Below are 18,107 nucleotides of genomic sequence, written 5' to 3' on the forward strand. Positions count from 1 at the left end.
GCTGGCAGTTCAAACCCACCAGCCACTCCCCGGAAGGAAGGCTGGGCAATCTACTTCCATAGTGATACTGCCTCAGAAACCCAAAGAGGGGTCGCTATGAGTCAGATCCGACTCGAAAGCATATAACAACAACAACAACCATGTGTTTCCAGTAATGCAAGGCATGCTGAAATTAAAGAGGGAAAACTGGTTTTTGAGATAGTATGAATTCTAAGACCACTACGTGGGACCCATGTCTCCCATTGGACTCTGATGGTAGATTGGGGGGGTGAGGCCCATTTCTTCAGACTCATGCAGTTATACAGGACCCTACCAAACAGCAGCACATACTACACCTGGGATAGGAGCTTCCCAAGAAACCTGACAGGCTGAAAGTACTGGTGGATGAGATACGTCCCATGGGCCACAAAAGGGTTAAAAGACAACCTGGAAACTGAGTGGGACCGGGTTATGGGTATTTTCAAGTGATTCTGTGTCATTCCCCCCAAAAAAAGGTTTAAACAAAAACACCTACAATCTAGATGAGAAAAGCCAGTGTCGTAAATTCCCACGACCTCATCCAGTAGACAGCCAAAGAGGTCTGTGCACAGTGGTCAGCACCCTGGGTCCAAGGACACAGAGCAGAAAGTGTAAGAAGTGAAGGCGGGAGCAGAACCCTCACCCAACTGGGTTTTCCACCCTACGGGTTCCAAAGGAAGTGCCTCTTAACCTAACTAAACTTTCTGCTACCAAAACCAAACCCCCCAAGTCACAGCCTCCCCATGCTGTACCCCACAGCATCAACCCTCTCTTCCTGAAGCAAGGCACCTACCCAACAGACCGTTACAGTGCTTCTACTCTGAATACGAAAACTTGACTTCAAAGATCAGTTTCTGAAAGCAACGTGACCTCAAAGACGGGAAAAGAATATGGCAGGGAAGGAGGCAGTCTCTTTACTGACAAACAGGTGACCCAAGAGGCTACAGAAGGAAAGGCCGAGCAGCTCAGCTTCCCAAGCAGGTAACGGTTCTGCTTGATTTCAATTCTACCCTGTTCATCAATTTAACTCAAAAATTCACTGCCGTGGAGTTGGATCAGACTCATAGCGACCTCTCCTCAGGTTTCCCAGGTGATATCACTACAGAAGTAGATTGCCCCCAACCCTCCTTCCGGAAGTGGCTGGTGGGTTTGAACTACAAGCCTTCTGGTTAGCAGTCACATGCCTTAGGCACTATGCCACCGAAGCTCCCATTCATCAATTTAGGCAAAACATATACAGAGAAAAGAGGCAAACAAACTCGACAAACTTGAGTACTGGGCAGGATCAAGTGAGCCAAACAAGCCGTGGCCGTCTGCACAGTGGGCACAACTGGTTCGGTCACTCCCAAGAGCCACAGACTATTCAACAATTGTTTCCACGGGATGAGGCAGGCCGTACATGCTGAAGACAGCACTCCTACCTTGGGTGGCTCAAGCAGGAGTTCATGAAACGATCCAAGTCTTCCTCTGATGGCTTCTAGAACGCTCTTGCTGACCAAACAAGCTGAATGACTCATGCCTGGTGGGCAGATCTCTATGTGGCCTTCGAATCTTGAAACAAAGCAAATGAAGTTTACTGGTTATGATCCCAGAGTGCATCATGCAGGACGCCCCACATCAGCCGTGCAGATACAAACACAGTAATTAGGTACGTACGTACTGACTACGTACACACTTCCGTCTGCGAGGAGGAGGGGTACAAAGAGGCTGTAATCAACCAGAAGAGGTTTAATAAAACCTCCACCAGCCACATGACCTGAAATTCAAAGGCTGACACTGTCAGGTGAGAAATGATGCGTGATTTCTTCCCACTCTCCCAGGCCTCCTAAGTCCTTCTAACTATTACATTAACAGCAAGTCCCTAACTGCCCAGAACATGTGTCAAGCAGAAGGAGACCTGACCCCAGAATTGTAAGGCCCATCTTACTGCCTGCCAGTTGGGGATGTTAATAGTGTAATAATGAACAGGCCAATACTTGCTCCCACAGCTTTACTGAGTAAAACAGTGTTGTTTCCTATTTATAAGGCTCCAGTTACTCTTCTTACAAAGCTCTGCCGATGCTCCTTACAACCCACCCCACACAGGAGTCATGGGACTTCCAAATCTCAAGGGGTGATAGTAAGAAGGGCACAGTGGCTGCATGTCCTCCCTTCCAGTCTGCACACCTTGTCTTTCTCCCCTGCCTTATGTCCCCAGATGGGGCCTCCAGCCTGAGACCAGACAGGAGTGGTGGTGGGGAACAGCCTGCCGTCTCCGACGCATGGGGGAGCATGTCATCTTTCACCATGAATGACCCTGGGCTGCTGCTGTTTTGCCTTCATCAGTTTCCAACTTCTCGAGTCTTACTCTGCTGAGGTTTCACCACAAAGGGATTTAAGGGCCCCAGAAACGCCACCTGGGCTCTCTCGCTGTCTGCTGTTCCAAGCGTGCGACGCTGCTTTCCCCTCTCCCGCTTGCTTCTGAAATCAGACTAGTCCACAGCACCCTCGGCACCACTCACTGTGGTTTAAAACTGTTGCAAGAGACGGTGCAAGTACCCTCCCGTCCGGAGTGTGGAACGGGGTCCCCCTGTGATCAGGGCAGTCACCCAATGACTGCTCACACTCCTGAAAATATGATCTCCCAGGGAACCCAAAGGCACAATCCACAAATCACAACACCCTGGAAGGCGGCTGCCACACACTGCCCGTCCATCACTGCCCAAAGATCATGCAAGCTTGGAGCAGAGGTTGGGGACCTGCCAAGCAGAGGCTGGTGAGGCTGGGTCTGCCATTTTGTAGAATCAAAATGACATGATTAAAAGTAAATCCAGGGACCCTGGACGGCCAACATTCCTATTCTGTCAAGAGCAGATCTCTTCCATTCTCTCCATCAGGTCCTTGCTACCTGGATGGACTGAAGAGTGGGGGAAGACCCCACTTCTAACCGATAAATCCACACAGTCCTGGATGCCTACATATACACACCGCCTCAAGTCTACATGCTCCAAGGGACAGTTATAAAGCCCTGACTAAGTTCATCAGTAAATTAGCACTGGACGGGAACTGTACAGAGTGACATGACACACATTAAGTGGCTGGTTCTCTGTGTCAGATTCTGAAACAGTACAGATTGCCTGGCCACGTGAAAACGGCCTCACGAACCGCAGTGCCCGCACATGCGAAGCCAGAAAAACTACCTGGCGACCCAAGTCAGTGTCTGTCAGAGAAGGCAGGGGGAAAGGGCCCAGACCCTGAACAACCCCCAGAGGAGCACCACCTGCCGCCCAGGAACACCATTTCCCACTTTCGTGAGCAAGAGACAGCTCTTCTTGTGCCCGAGTCCCCAGCCACGTCTGTTTCTGAAAGCAGCACTTCCGTAACTGCCAGGGAAACCCACCAACGAAGAGCACAAATGCGACCACCGAGTAACAGGGGGACGTGCCCCAAACTGGGTGTTCTAACACAGCCCCTGTCTCACAAGCATGTAAGACTAAGTCAGAGTTTATACAAGGAGAGAACTCTTCAGCCCTGAAACTCAAGGGCAGGTTCAGAAGATCCAGAAGCTACCACAATGGCACCTCTGGTCAGAGGGAGGCGGGCTTACGTTGGCCGTCGGGTCTCCAGCAATGTCAGCAGGATCTGGATGGCACTGACGATGGCAGACTCGTTCCTCTCCTTGTGGAAAACGTTTGACAGCAGCTGCTCTATGATTTCTTGCCTAGGGAAACGGATCAACAGTCAAGTCCCAGTTGCAACATCATTTCACATTAACAACTTCAGAGACAAAGGTCCTGGTAGAAGACAGTGTTCTACACACGTTAACCCCCACCCAGGCACATCCGTTTTATGTAACAATATCTCATTTCTAAGACATTCATGAAAGCAGGCACGTGACTCTGCTTACATAATTCTCATCTGTACATACCCACTGTGGTGAGTGGCTTCTGACCCAAAGCACCCCCAGAGTAGACCTGCCCTACAGGGTTTCCAAGGCTGCCAGTCTCTATGGAAGCAGACCACCACATCTTTCTTCCATGGAGTGCCAGGTGGTTCCAACCACTGACCTTTTGGTTAACAGCCAAATGCTCTCACCACTGTACCACCAGAGCTCCATGCATACGTATATATGTACTCACTCTCTCTCTCTCTCTCTCTCACCCATGCCCCTCATTAAAATAACCTGGGCCCTGCCTTCACTGCCAATCTTGCTCAGAGCCAAGAAATATTTCAAGACTCAAAGCTACCTCCCACTTAGGCTGGTGTGGAGGGTTAGTAATTGGGGAGAGTAAGAACACTTAGAAGCTTCCACCCACGCAAAAGGAGGAAACGTTTTCAAAAAGACTAATCATAAGCTACTGATATTTCCCCATGTAGGTGTCACTGTGTAATGAGCAGAGATCTGACCTGACCGTCAGTGGAGACAGAGCATCGACTATTGCATTTCATTCTACAATTAAACCTCAGTAAATCAAAACCATGTGGCAGCAATGGCATGCGTACAAAGCATTCTCCACAGCTAGTCACAGCACATCCCTACCTTACGTATACAGAAGGACCACAATTCACATGAAACAGGAGAACCTGTATACCAAGGTGGACGTTACCATGAGCAACCGGTTTCTCAGGATCTCGGGGACTTTTGGAAACCACAAGCCTCCCTTATCATGTGCCATTCAGCTGGACTGTCCTTGGTCCCCAGGGCAGAGGCCAGTCATCCCCAAAAAGTTGCGCCTGCTTGCATCAGAATATGTGACCACCTCATGAGGAAGGGCAGCAATAAAACCAGCACCCTGCTAACTTCAGAGAGGCCTCACTGTGAAGCAGCTTCCAAGTAAACCGCCACCAGCACAGAACTGCCTACAAGGCCTCGAGCCATAACAGTCCCATAGTCATTCAACACTCAGCAGTCGACAGAGCAAGGAACAGCACTAGAATCATGCCCTGCAAACAGACTGTGGGAGACAGATTATCACTTCCCACAGCAAGCCCATCACAGGGGGAGTGGAGCTGACCCAGCAGCCACCCAGAGACGCACACATTCCCCACATTCAATCCCAGCGCTCACTTATCAAAGGACTACTGATGCCTGCAGGGACTGGCCAACAAAGAGGCCCCAGCCATCCCACAGCCACACCAGAGCGGATGTCTGCCGCATCCCGAACACACTATACCGATGGACAAGAGCGACATGACAACCAGCAAACAGCGGATGGACAAGATACAACACCACAACAGCGGTGCGGTATCATGAGTCTTGCTGACACGTCACCAAGTACAGAAGAAATAAAAACTGACGTTCTGAGCTCATCCAACAGGATAAAAGGCATCCCGTCAGTTCTGAAATAGCAGGCACTTACCCGCGAGAGAAAACACATACGTTACCACGTAAACCATGGCATTCTCAGTGAGCATCAGTACCACACTGTGCCAGCTGCTGTGTGCGTGACACCATCCACTGCGCGTGCCCGACCACCGGACAGCGGTGTGTCGTGTGGACCGCCTCTGCTGTCGTGTGGGCCGCCTCTGTCCTGCCCTGTTGTCGTGTGGGCCGCCTCTGCCCTGCGCTCTGTTGTCGTGTGGGCCGCCTCTGCCCTGCGCTCTGTTGTCGTGTGGGCCGCCTCTGCCCTGCCCTGTTGTCGTGTGGGCCGCCCTGTCCGTGAGCCGGCTCAGCTGGGGGCACCCCAGCTCATCCTAAGCTCATCAGCATCAAGAGCTAGGGGCTGCCCAGGACACCCTAACACTACTGTTTCAAACAAGTGATGGACACGTGAAGTAAAACTTTCTTCAGAGACACTTCCCTGAAAGCACTCAAGCCAGACTCCCTCCCGAGCCACCATTCATCAGCCACCACTCATGGCCACTTTCTCAGAAGTCCCAGTAACCTTCCCACATCTCGGTGATGTGGTGCTACATAAGGTGTCGAGAAATTAGCTGTGTACGTACTGCCATTAGGTCATCTCAGTGATGTGGGACAGTACTATCACGTGTAACAGTTCATTATAACTAAACGTTAACTTATTTCTCACAGATACTGTATACTCTATGGTTACACAATAATATACTTTCCAAATGCACGCAGATGCTCTTATGATTAACAGAGCTGGCTTAAGCTCACAGCCACGTTTCATCACTGTGCATGTTCTCAGGAACCAGATACTAAAAGAACCACTGTGATGTGATGGTCTCAGTCTCAGTGTGTGGGGAACATGACCGTGGATCGAGTCTCCCCACTGCTAAGTGAAAGAAGATTGTATTCAGTGACATCACAGGGCCACTGACCCACCAGGTCCACATGTTGGAAGACATTGACACCAAGGAGCACATAACAGTAGGAGTGTGGGGCACAAGACTCTTCATTCCAGACACTGTGGCTCCGAGTCAGGACTACACATAGATTCTGCTGGGAACATCACAGCCAGCACAAAGCCGGGCTCAACTAGAGATCCAGTTCAAGTAAAGCTGCAGATGGGGGGGCTGTGTGGACAGAGTGGGGCTGCATGGAGGGGACTGACTGCAGAGGTGCTGATGACCTCTGGGCCAACTGGAGGCTGTGGATGGGGGGCTGTGTGGATGGGGGGGGGCCTGCACGGACAGGGGACTGTAGAGGTGCTGATGACCTCTGGGCCAACCACTGAGAGATCTGACAGTCACGCTGCCCTGGGCAGGGGCCAGTCACCACACATGGCTATCCAGCACTTGAAATGAAGCTGTCTAACTGAGGTGTCCCAGCTGTAAACACACACTGCATTTCTAAGACAGGGGTGGGATGGAGTGGGGGGGTGATTTTTTATAAAGATATTATTTTGGATGTATTGGATGAAACATTTAACTCAGTGTCAGCTTTTTAAAACATGTTACGTGGCTGCTAGAACATGTAAACTCACACTGCATGGCTTCACGACGTGCCTGCGGATGGCGCTACAGGGAACCACGGGGACTGATGACACGAGGCACCTTGTAACCTACTCAAACGGCAGTTTTCAACGCTTTGGCCTCTAACAGGCAGCTATTAGTATCTTAACGAGGAGCGGCCCAGCGTGTAAGCATGCGCGTGTCACAGGTCAGGAACAGCAAAACAGGGCAGAAACAATGACCTGTAGTCAGCAGCTGCTTACCACTCAATGCCACCACCTCCATGACCTCCACCCCTTCCCATTACATGCCAGGGGGACCCAACTTCTCAGAGGACAGAGCCCACAAGCTGGCCCCTGTCCATCTGTGCCCTGCCCGGCTCCTACATGCCATGGAATCACACACACCAACGGTCTTCAATAAGAGGGCTTTCCCAGGAGTCAAGCCAGAAGACAGAAAACAGCCTCCGCATACAGGAGGGAAACGAGGTCTGCAGGAGTCACTACCTCACAAGGCAAGTGTATGCCACCGCCAGCCAACAAAGTGCGGCAAGCCTGCCGTTCAGATTAACTATGCTGACTGCACGAAGCCAGTCCGATCGTTAACTGAAGCCGGGACTGCCCGACTTGCTCCTTCACGAAAACCTTCAGCTGGAGACAGGATGCCTTAGCTCTCCGGTGCTGCCGTAACAGAAACACCACGCGTGCAGCCTTTAACAAGCAGAATGTGTTCTCTCAGAGTCCAGGAGGCTGGGAGTCTGAATGCAGGGTGCTGGCTCCAGCCTTCTCTCTCTGCCGGCTCCGGAGGAAGGCCCTTCTGCTCCTGGATGACCCTCACGTGGCCTGGCATCTCTCCTCCCCCTCTGTGCGCTAGCTTGGGGTGCATATCTTTTATTAATCTTAAGAGACCGCCTGAGATGCACCCCACAGTACCCCATCTCATTAACTAACAAAGACAACCATCCCACAGGGAATGTGGCTAAAACCATAGCCCCGGGGGTATGGGTTTACCGCACATACCGTATTTTCACACACTGAAGGTGCATATCTGCTGTTTCTGGCAAACCACACAACCCCTCCCCTGCTGATTTCCTATGCACTGTGTGGGTGTGTTATATGGAAAAAGTATGGTATTTTTAAGAGACACGATTGAATTCATAACTTAGGTCAAACGAGTACCTCACCTTACAGTGAAGCAGAAGGATGCCCACGCGTGAAGGCAAACACTCTTTCTGAAAATGTGCGAATCTAAAAAACTAACATGCACAGGTTGGCCATTCACAAACTTCCAAAGCACCCGGCCTCCAAGCTGTCCTCCAACTCAATGTGAGGTCCCTGTTGATGAGGACTGAGGAGAAGGGCAGAGGCAGCACAAAGACATGGAACCCTTCAAAGCAGGTGCGCCCAGCTCGCCCCTCGTCAGCAGCGAAGGTGTCTGAAGCCCAGAAGAGCTCCCGACACAACTGCTGCCTGTAAACAGGTCAGGCTGGCGCATGCTCCAGACCGTCGTCCAGCCGACGCCCTCTGGAGGCAGTGACTACTGCATCTCAGAAGGCTCTGGAGTCACGGTCCACACACAGATGTCACGTCCCCGTCTGACCCTGCAGTTCCTACCGCATCACAAGCTGCCGGTTTAGAAAAGCAGGTCTCCGTACCTTCCGCTCCAGTCATGGCTGTTTTCCAGAGATGTGACTCCAAACCACGGAAACACTGACTGACCACTCAACATCAGCACATCAGATAAAAATGCAAGGAAAAGAACAAGAACAGGTTGCAACATACTTCTCTAGAGTGGCGAGCAGGGGGTCTGGCTCTGTACTGTTCTGAATTTGTAACATCTGGTCTCTGCTCAGACGAACGATTTCACAAAGTGACTGGGAAGCGTTTGAGTGCCGCTAGAGGGAAAAAGAAGAAGGTAGCTATGAAACACATGAGAAGTTAAATTTATCGGAGAACACAGGGAAAGAAATGGCGTATTAAAACCACAAATCACCACTGGCTGTAAGCGTCAGGGAGTTGGAAGTCAAGCCCCAAAGGAAAAAGCACATAAAGTCTAAGTATCCCACCTCATCAGACCAATGGTCTTTACTAAACAACGGTGCTCACCATGCCACTCTGTGCGGGGAGATCCAAGGAAATTCTGACAAGGAAATTTTTCCTAGTTGATACTTCGAGAAAACATACCCCAAAATTGTATACTTTTATCAGTATACAAAGATGTACATACTTGATATTTAAAAAAAAAAAAGAAAAAAAAAAAAAGGCAGATAGAATGTTCTGGAATACAGCAATAGGTACAAGCTGTACAATCACAGCAAAGCACTTAAAATCTGCACTTGCCCCTGTGGCCTGGGAGACTGAGCCTGTGTTCCTGGAGCACGCAGAACAATGACATTGCACCGGAGACGACAACACACGCCAGTACCCCAGAACCCACTGCTCGTAACCAAGAGCCTCACAGCTCCTTAGCAATACAAACCGGCCGCACAGTCTTGACATGCTTCTTGTCACTCAATAGCAAACAGCAGCAGTATCAACAGGACTGTCGAAAAGCCACAGCGAGTTTGTGAGCCAAGCAGGAAGCAGTGAGCGCTGTCTTTCATTGGTCCTCTGGGGCCCTGCAGACAGGTACAGCGTCCTGCTGAGCTGGCAAGCTCTTCTGCTCAACAATGTGCAGAGCAGCCTGGATCCTGGCTTCCTCCCTGTTGCACGTCCCGCTCCTATCACTCCCTCCACGGCTGGCCAGCCACACATGGCCACGGGGCCTGGAAGTACCCCACTCCCTGGGCCATCACGACTGGCCTCGCCCACAGGGGCAGGCCTGACTACCCCTACTGCACAGCAGGCCCCTTCTAAGCAGGGCTTCTCTGACAGTAGCATCCCTCGAGAGATCAGTCACAGCTCCCTGAAGCTAAACTCAGTGTGGCAACAGTCACCACGGTCACCAGGTAGCACATGGCACACTCTCTGGGGGAAGAGCAGGAATCAGTCACTTTAACAGTCAGGTTTCTTTTTTTTTTGGAAAGGCTGTTTTAGATGACCCCCAGGTATGAAAAGGTTTTGAGTGGTCCAGAGTGGACGCTCCCTTTTGTGAGCAAGCGTATCCCGATGTTCCCTTCCTGCTTTGCTCGTCTCCTCCACTCTGCTCAGCCTCTCTCCAATTTGACCTGCATCCCAGAGACGTACAACGAGGACCTGTGCCCATCACAGCCTGCCTCTCTCTCAAACCAGTGGCTTCGTAGGTCAGGGTCTGGACTGTGCCGTCTGCAGGGAACAACGGTTGACTCTGATCATTTCATCCAGCTTCGCCTGCTACTGAAGGTGGAAACGGCAGCAGCAGAGCGGCCCCGGGCCTGCCTGCTCTGTGCAGACATACGCCCCTGCCGGCAAAGGTGCCCGCCAGGCATGCCCTGAGCACACACTCAACCTGCAAACCCCAAACCAAGCTCACTTCTCCCGACAGGCTGCTCATCACGGCACCCAGGACGGAGGCTGGAGGTCAGAGCCTGGCACTGGACCTAGGGAGCAGGCACCCACTCTGGGGCCAGGAGAGCTCCAACCAAAACAAACACAACAGCTGCCAGGAGGAGCCATGCTGTGGGGGCTGAAGACGGGCACGAGAGAAACAAGCGCTGATGGGAGACACTGTGACAAGGCCTAGGAGGGCCCGCACAAAATGCCAGCTCTAGAAAGGAGGCAGTCTTAGAGCAGGGCCAGCTGTCCCATATTTCTGGAAATTTTCTGGATATTAGCAAACTGTCCCATTTGTAAACCTGTAAGTGTTAGACAGCTGTCAACTTCAGGACTGCCACAGTCCCGCTGTTCTCCCCATCCGCCATGACAAGCTTCGCAGCCCGACCCGCGCTGCGTGCCACGCCCACAGCAGGCCCCAGGCACCCGCGAGCCGCTGACTTACATCTTCCTCCTGTGCTGGGTGAACTATCTCCACCAGTCTCGGGATGATGTTCTCCTCGTGCAGCCACTGAAAGACACACAGAACCAGGGGTCAAGCAGCGAGCAGCCTGCCGTGAGGCCCAGGGAGACACACAGGCCAGGAGACACCCACCACTGTCTAGTGGAATGCCACAGGGTTCTCTGCACCGTGGACACCACGTAACGTTCCAAGTCCCCCCAGGAGAAAGCCACTGATTGCAGGATTCTAACCGCAGGCAGCAGTACCTACCACTCCCCAATGACCAAGCCCACCATCCTAAGTCTACAGGCAGCTTCTCAATCCTGGGCTAACACTCAAACTCAGCAAGAAAAGGGTCTCTATCTTGGTTGGGGCGGGGGGTGATATGAAAGGGTAGAACTTATCAATTTCCTACAAGAGAACTTACATCCTGAACTTGAGAGATAACAGAAAAGCAATACCTAGCTTCAAGCTGCTGGGTTAAGGAAAACACGCAACCAACACCCAGTCGCTTTTCAACTCCCAAACTGAAAGCACCGAAACCACCACCGAAAACATGGGGGCGGGAGGAGAGGGAGCGAAGCAGAGCTCACTGCGTCCTGCCATGGCTCTGAACGCACTCCTGCTCTGTGGGCATTGTTGGCTTTGAGGAATAAAACAGTAACATTTTCAGGTGATGGTCTTGGGGAATTACTGAACTTCAAGTGAGTAAAGGGAGAAAAACGGGAGGAATCGTTTGCTTGTTTGAATTTTTACTGTGATTTCAGTGAAAACTGACAAAGCGAATTCGTTTTCCATAAGCAGTTCATACACATTTTGTCTCATGACACTGACTGCAATTCCCCACAGTGTAACAGCTCTCGGGAGGAATCGTTTCAAGGAAACGTGCTACTGGAAGTAAAAGGACCCCAAGGCAAAGAGACAAGCAGAGGGCTCCACCTGAGCCCAGTCCTCCTGGAATCGACACTGGGCGGACCACAGGCTTAATGTTAACTTCCCGAGGAGCTGACGCGCCACAGCAAACCAGGTGGCTCACTACCTGCGAGGGGCACGGAAGGCCCCAAAAGCTAAAGGAGATGCATGGAGGTGGGAGGGGTGGAGAGAAACCCTGACACACGTCTCCATCTCTCAGGGGACACAGCAATGAAAGGTAGGACCAAATGCAGCTGTCAGGGGGCCTCGCAAAGCAGAGCCCCTCGCTGCCTTTTAAAGCATGCTGAGCACACCCGTCACCCGGGGCTGGTGAAATGCCGCTTCCACTGAATCCACCAGGGGCAAGGCTGGAGTTCATGGATCACTAACAAACCCTGACTTCTTGATAGATGGTATCGTCAGGAAATCAGACAACGTATCGCACCGGCAAACCTGCTGCAAAAGACCTCTTTAAAGTGCTAAAGAGAAAAGATGTCCCTTTGAGGACTAAGGTGCGCCTAACCCAGGCCATGGTACTTTCAATCACCTCATGTGCATGTGAAATCTGGACAACGAAAAAGAAAGACTGAAGAAGAGTTGATGCCTTATTATAGTGTTGATAATGAAAAACAAATCTGTCCTCGAAGTGCAGTCGGAATGCTCCTTGGAAGCGAGAATGGCCAGACTTCATCTGACCTAAGTTTGGTTGTGTTGTAAGAGGAACCATTTCCTGGAGAAGGGTGGCATGCCTGGTAAGGTGGAGAGTCAGTGAAAAAGGGGAAGACCCTCAAGGAGACGGACTGTCACGGTGGCTACAGGATGGGCTCAGGTGCAGCCAGTCTTCTAAGGACGGTGCAGGACAGCGCAGTGTTTCCTTCTGTTGTACGTGGGGTCATTATGAGCCAAAGCCCACTTGACAGCACCCAACACAGACTAACCTCACAATGTCCCCCCAGGAGTACATGTCTTTTGGGAAATGTGCCCTGAAACTCAACCCAGAAGTGACCAAAGACATAAGCAACCTCCAGCCTCCAGCAGACACCCATTTCCCAAGAGACAACAATGTCGTGGTGAGAATCCAGGTGTAAAGATGTCCCTCCCCCTCATCCCAGCAGCCCTCCCTAGAATCCGCAGTCTCTTCTGAGGAAAGGCCCTTGTCAGCAAAGACCCACTTGATGGGATTGGCCGTCCCATTTAAGGCCCCTCCCCACAGGCTACCCCTGCCCTCACTCACAGGGACCGCAGTTCTCAGGCAAACCTCTTTGGTCTGGGTCACCCCTTCCAACGCTCCCACTCAGAGACGCATGCCCTGGCGTACCTCCCACCCAGTGGAACACCCCTGCCTCTCTACCACCTGGTCCTTCAGGGCTTTACTTAAAATGAGCATTGTCAACAGAACTCAGCTCATTCTAAGGTTCTAGGCTGAGCACTAAAGACGGAACGGACTGGCAATGGCTCTAGAAGACACTGAACGGAAAAGGGGCGCAAGGAAGAGACAGAGGCAGGGTGAGAAGGAGGAGCCAAGAGCCTGCAGGGCACCCCATCCACAGGGCACTCCCACCTGCCTCTCACGTGCCCACATCCTGCCCGTGACAGCGGGGAAGGACCGCCTCTCTAAGTCATAAAGCAAGTGCTGCTGTAGAAGGAAGCTCCATCTGCCTTCCAAGCCCTGCCCCTAAGCAGCTGGGAGAAGGGGTGCCATCTGAAGCCGACCCCCTGGAAAGAGCCCCTCCCCTAGTTTAATGTCTGGCGAGAAGCAGCATCCCGCATGTGCATCCTGAAGAGACTCAGAGCCCCTCACCTTCTGATGTGGGCTCCTACCACAGAGCCAGCTTTATGAGAAGCCCCCAAGCCATCCCAGCCCCACAAGGAACAAAGCAGCCACAGCGGACGAGCACGGACGCCACACAGCCCACGCCTGGGGAAGGCACACACTCAAATCCTGGGCCTGCGACACCACCTTCTCTTCCTCCCTCGCAACAACCTTCCTTCTCCAGCCCGTCCCTGTCCCCAGACCCCCACGCCGCCCCTATGCACGGCGTCCGCCCGGCGCCTGCAGTCGGGTCTGCACAGGCCCCCACCTGGGCCCTGAGCGACAGGCCGTCAGCTACTCACATTCAACACCTCTTGCCTGGGCTGTGGAGGCTCAATGCAGGTGAGCAGCCTGAGCAGTAAGTCCATGATGGCAGAGGTTCCTATGTGCTTCAAGAGAAGGTCGACAAAGTCACGCTTCTTCTTCAAGAAATCCACGATCTAGGGAGAACAGCCAAGAAATGGAAAGACCTGCAACCTGGGAGCCATCAACTTCCCAATGCTGTAAACCCTGATACCTCTACACCTCCCCACTCCCAAACCCCAACAGTGGCAAATTCTGAATTAGGAGGAAAATGGGAAATTGGAAAGCGTAGCTAACAGTCTCCATGGTCAAGCACCCTCTTGGGAGAAACAATTCCCCAAATCATCACACCCCCTCGACAGGAACGGACCCCAGTAACCTCTCATTCTATTCACTTCCGCTATTAATTCTCAAAACTTTAATACGCCTTAGAAAGAGCAAGAGAATACATGAGCTAACGACTTAGAGACATAAGACAAGTCCGTTAAACTTCAAACCATAATGCAGATGTTTTACAAATCTTAATTATATTCTACCAAGTAAAAGAAAAAAAAAAAAACATTCCAAACATTAAGATTTCTACTTCATATGAAGTCGCTAACTCGCCTGCTACACAAACATCACGCTGGGGGTTTACGCTGGGAGTTCCCTCGATTAGATTCCCATAAGGAGGTGGACAGGGGACAGGCTGACAGGCGCAGGGAGGGTGTCTGAAGTGGTAGCTTCCGTTCTAAAGTCTGTCTCCAGGACTGCTCTGCACTGGAGAAGAGAGGGCCATGCCGTCCTGCGCCCTAGCGGGCCCCCTCATTTCCATCCTGGATCCCTTGCTTTCTATCCGTGCACTAGTGCTGTCTACTCAAACCCCAGCCCAACTCCCAGGAAGCAGGACGGCCAGCGTGGAAGCTGCACCCCTCAAGTCCCAGGAGCAGCCAGGTGGCAACTGAAGTCTCAACCACCTGCAGGCGGAGCTGAGCGGCTTAATGCCCAGGTGAGGAAAGTGAGACTCGACCAGGTTCAAAGAGCTACCAAGGAGCTGCTCATCTGAGAAGAACGCAAACGCCAGGATCCTCCCCCATTCCACACAAGGAAACCCAAGCAGTACTGCTTACACAGAGAGGACTGACCCTCCCAGATGGCTTATCTAGGCAGTCAGGCTAAACACACAGCATAGCCTTCAACACGTCACACACAATGAATCCATCACAAGCAACACACGTTCCTTTAGAAAGGACAGCAGAGAAAGCGGGAAGAAAAAGCCACACCTGACCACAATCACACGCTGGCCACGAAAGCGGGCGTGGAGCCCAGCTGACAGAAAGCACCTGCCTGGTGAGTGTCGGAGTCTGAGGTGCTGAATCATCAGCGGTAACGATCCCTACAACAAGCTTCCTCTTCTTTGCGGGCCGACACGCATGCGCACCGATTAAGCTATGAGTCGGGATATCCTTGTTACCTGTGCTGCACACACCCTTCCACACCGTGTAGCTGGAAATCCTCACTGACACAGGAAATTCTCAAAGGACAGACCATTCATTCCCTGACCCTAAGAGAGCAAGTTGCCCTGAGTCCTGGACTGAGAAATACAACAGCAGCAGGGTGGCCCCTTCCTCAGAGTTCAATTGGCACCTGCCATCGTGTTCCACAGCTAATGTCTGGTCTGGAGGGCCAACATAAGCCGTCAGACCCCAGAGAGCTGTCATAGGGTTCTTGCTCTATAGCTGAATGTAGACTCAACACCGGGTCCCACAGCCTTGGGTCCACACAACACAGAATGAGGAGGAAATGCATGGACCTAAGGCCTGTGTCGACAATGATGACCACCACTGCTGAGGACGGGCTGGTCGTCACAGACTCTCAGAAAACAGGATCAGGAGATGGTGCTTCACAGGAATTGCGATGCTTGATCATCTAAAGAGAAACCCTACCTCCAGTAGACTTTTAGGAAGGAGATCCTGTTCAGTTGAGGGCATGACAGAACCACAGCCTTTCTGAAAGAAAACACGCACCACTTCACCTTGACACAGGACGGAACCGAGAAGAACACTCCACTGCCGTGCAGTCAATTCCTGCTTACAGCAGCCCCACAGGACAGAGCCGAACCGACCCCCAGGGTTTCCGTGGCTGTCATCTTTATGGCAGCAGCCAGCCTCAGCCTCATCTTTCTCCCACGGAGAGGCTGGTGGGTTCAAAGCATCGCCCTTCTGGTTGGCAGCTGAGCATGTTAACCACCATGCCACCAGAGCTCCAAGGACAGAACATACCGCCCTAAAATGGTACTAAACCCTCCACGTCTGCTGGGAGCAAGGAAGGACAGGTCACCTCAGCCTGTGTGCCAACAGGCAGGAAGCTGGGCATGCCAGGCTGGAGCACCTCACCCACTGAACACGGCTCTGCCTGCGCGGCTCTGGCACGGTGGTGCAGTTTGCACCGAGCACCTGAGGCTGCAGGTGCCCCCTGGTGCCTGCTCCCTCAAATGGATTACAAACCCCTCCAAGCAGAGCCTTCTGCACACCAACGCCCACAAGACCGGCGGTTCTCAAGCTACAGCGTGCACCACGGTGGTCTGGAAGGCTTGTTAATAACCCAGACTGCTGGTCCTACCCACCCCCCACCAGAGTTTTTGCTTCGTTGGTCTGCAGCGTGGTCCATGAACTTGCACCACTGACAAACGCTCAGTGGCTGCTGGGGCACGGCCACATTCTGGGCCCAGCACACGGACAACAGACGACCAAGGGCAACTAACCCCCAAGCACAGCTGAGTGAAGCCCAAAGCAGAGGAGAAACAGGTGGTGACTACACGCCTGTGAGATACCGGGAAGGGACGGGCCCAGCACCCCTGGACAGCGACAAGCAGAGGTGCCTGTGGGCGCCAGTCCACATTCAGGTGCTCCGAGGGAAGCATCCACATTTTTGAGTAGAATCAAAATACAAATGATCACCATTTACAGAACCAATCATCAGTTACATTTATGGGAAAGCTTTTTAAGTTTCATTTACAGTCATTAGGAATAAAAATTATTACTACACCAAAGCCTCACTGAGACTCGACTGACACTTCCAACCTGTGAGTGCCAGAGGCTACTGTCACCAAATAGGCTCCCGACACCCTCATGCTTCTGACTACTCATGACCCACGGGGCCCCTTTCCACTGTCCCTTTCCTCCCTGGAGTAGCAGCCACCGTCCAGAAGCCAACCAGCCATCAGGAACGGCAAGCACCAAAGAGAGAACCAAGTGTGCCGACACACAGTGAGAGACGGAGAGAGATGTGCAGACTCCAGGCCCAGGGACGCGGACATGGCCCGGGGCAGCACTGACTTCACTCAGGTGCTACACTGGTGTACGCTCAAGGATGTTCCTGCGGCCGCCTATTTTCTGATGGCGCCCAGGCACGCAGTAAAGTCAGAGACAGATTCTGGGCCACCGTCAGGGATGACTGGCCCTAACACTTACCCGTGGAAAACAGTATTTACCTGTTCCGGTTTCCGGCTGATGAGAATACTTAGCACCTTGCTGAAGAAACTGGCGAGCAGTGGGTTCAAGGGCGAGTCGTTCAGGAGGAAGCTGTACAGCCTCACGAGCAGGGCCTCGTCCTCCCCCAGCCGGTCGTTCATCTGGGAGACGTCGGCGGTGAGCAGCTCACACGAGATGTTCGGGTACCTGGAAGAACGGAACATGCATGTTGTCACCGAAGCCAGCTTTACAACAAACTACAGCACAGACCTTGTGACAACTACAAACCCTCTTCTGGCAATCAGGACCCCAGTTCAGTGCCCTCTGTCCCGACTGAAGTGAATTTTCTCAAGTGAACAGAACATGACTCCTAAACTAAGCCTTTAGGGGAGCCCCTTTCCCCAGTGGAAGAAACCGGTGAGCACCAGGCCTCAGGAGCCGCAGGAGGCTGCAGGGCAGCGTCTGGGAAGGCAGTGCAAGAAGGAGAGGGAGCCGGGACACGGCACCCTCAGGGCTGCTGGGTGCAGCACCCACCAGGCAATTACTGAGCTTCCCTGGGAAACTACGCTGCACCCAGCACCTGTGGACACCCAGGTGGCCAACTCTGTTTTCAGATGGGTTACAAATGGTACCTCATGTTTTGGGGGGCTTACCAAGTAAGTGTTCAGTGTCTTTTCCATTTTAAAAGAATAAATATTCTTAATACGCTGAGGGGAGAGCAGACCGCAGCCTGAACTCCCGAGGCAGAAAGCTGTGGCTTTCACAGAGAGAGTGGCCCTCACGCCTGCCTCCCTGGGCCTCCACCTGACCCACAGGGCCCTTTTCCACTCTCCCTTTCCTCCCCAGAGTAGCAGCCAGCGTCC

General features: G+C 52.4%; 1 protein-coding gene across 1 annotated transcript in view; it reads right to left on the reverse strand.

Annotated features, from left to right (window-relative positions):
* PPP6R3 (protein phosphatase 6 regulatory subunit 3) overlaps positions 1 to 18,107 on the reverse strand; it is a 71,948-nt gene that overhangs the window by 49,884 nt on the left and 3,957 nt on the right. Inside the window, exons 2-7 of the mRNA XM_007944672.1 lie at positions 17,265 to 17,451; positions 13,792 to 13,929; positions 10,768 to 10,833; positions 8,634 to 8,746; positions 3,605 to 3,718; positions 1,440 to 1,569 (exon numbers count right to left, since the gene is read on the reverse strand). Coding sequence (XP_007942863.1) covers positions 1,440 to 1,569; positions 3,605 to 3,718; positions 8,634 to 8,746; positions 10,768 to 10,833; positions 13,792 to 13,929; positions 17,265 to 17,451 — 748 coding nt within the window. The remainder of the gene's footprint in view (positions 1 to 1,439; positions 1,570 to 3,604; positions 3,719 to 8,633; positions 8,747 to 10,767; positions 10,834 to 13,791; positions 13,930 to 17,264; positions 17,452 to 18,107) is intronic.

The sequence above is a fragment of the Orycteropus afer genome, unplaced genomic scaffold, assembly GCF_000298275.1.
Source record: "Orycteropus afer afer isolate SDZICR_OR568_19922 unplaced genomic scaffold, OryAfe1.0 scaffold00130, whole genome shotgun sequence".
NCBI lineage: Eukaryota > Metazoa > Chordata > Mammalia > Tubulidentata > Orycteropodidae > Orycteropus > Orycteropus afer.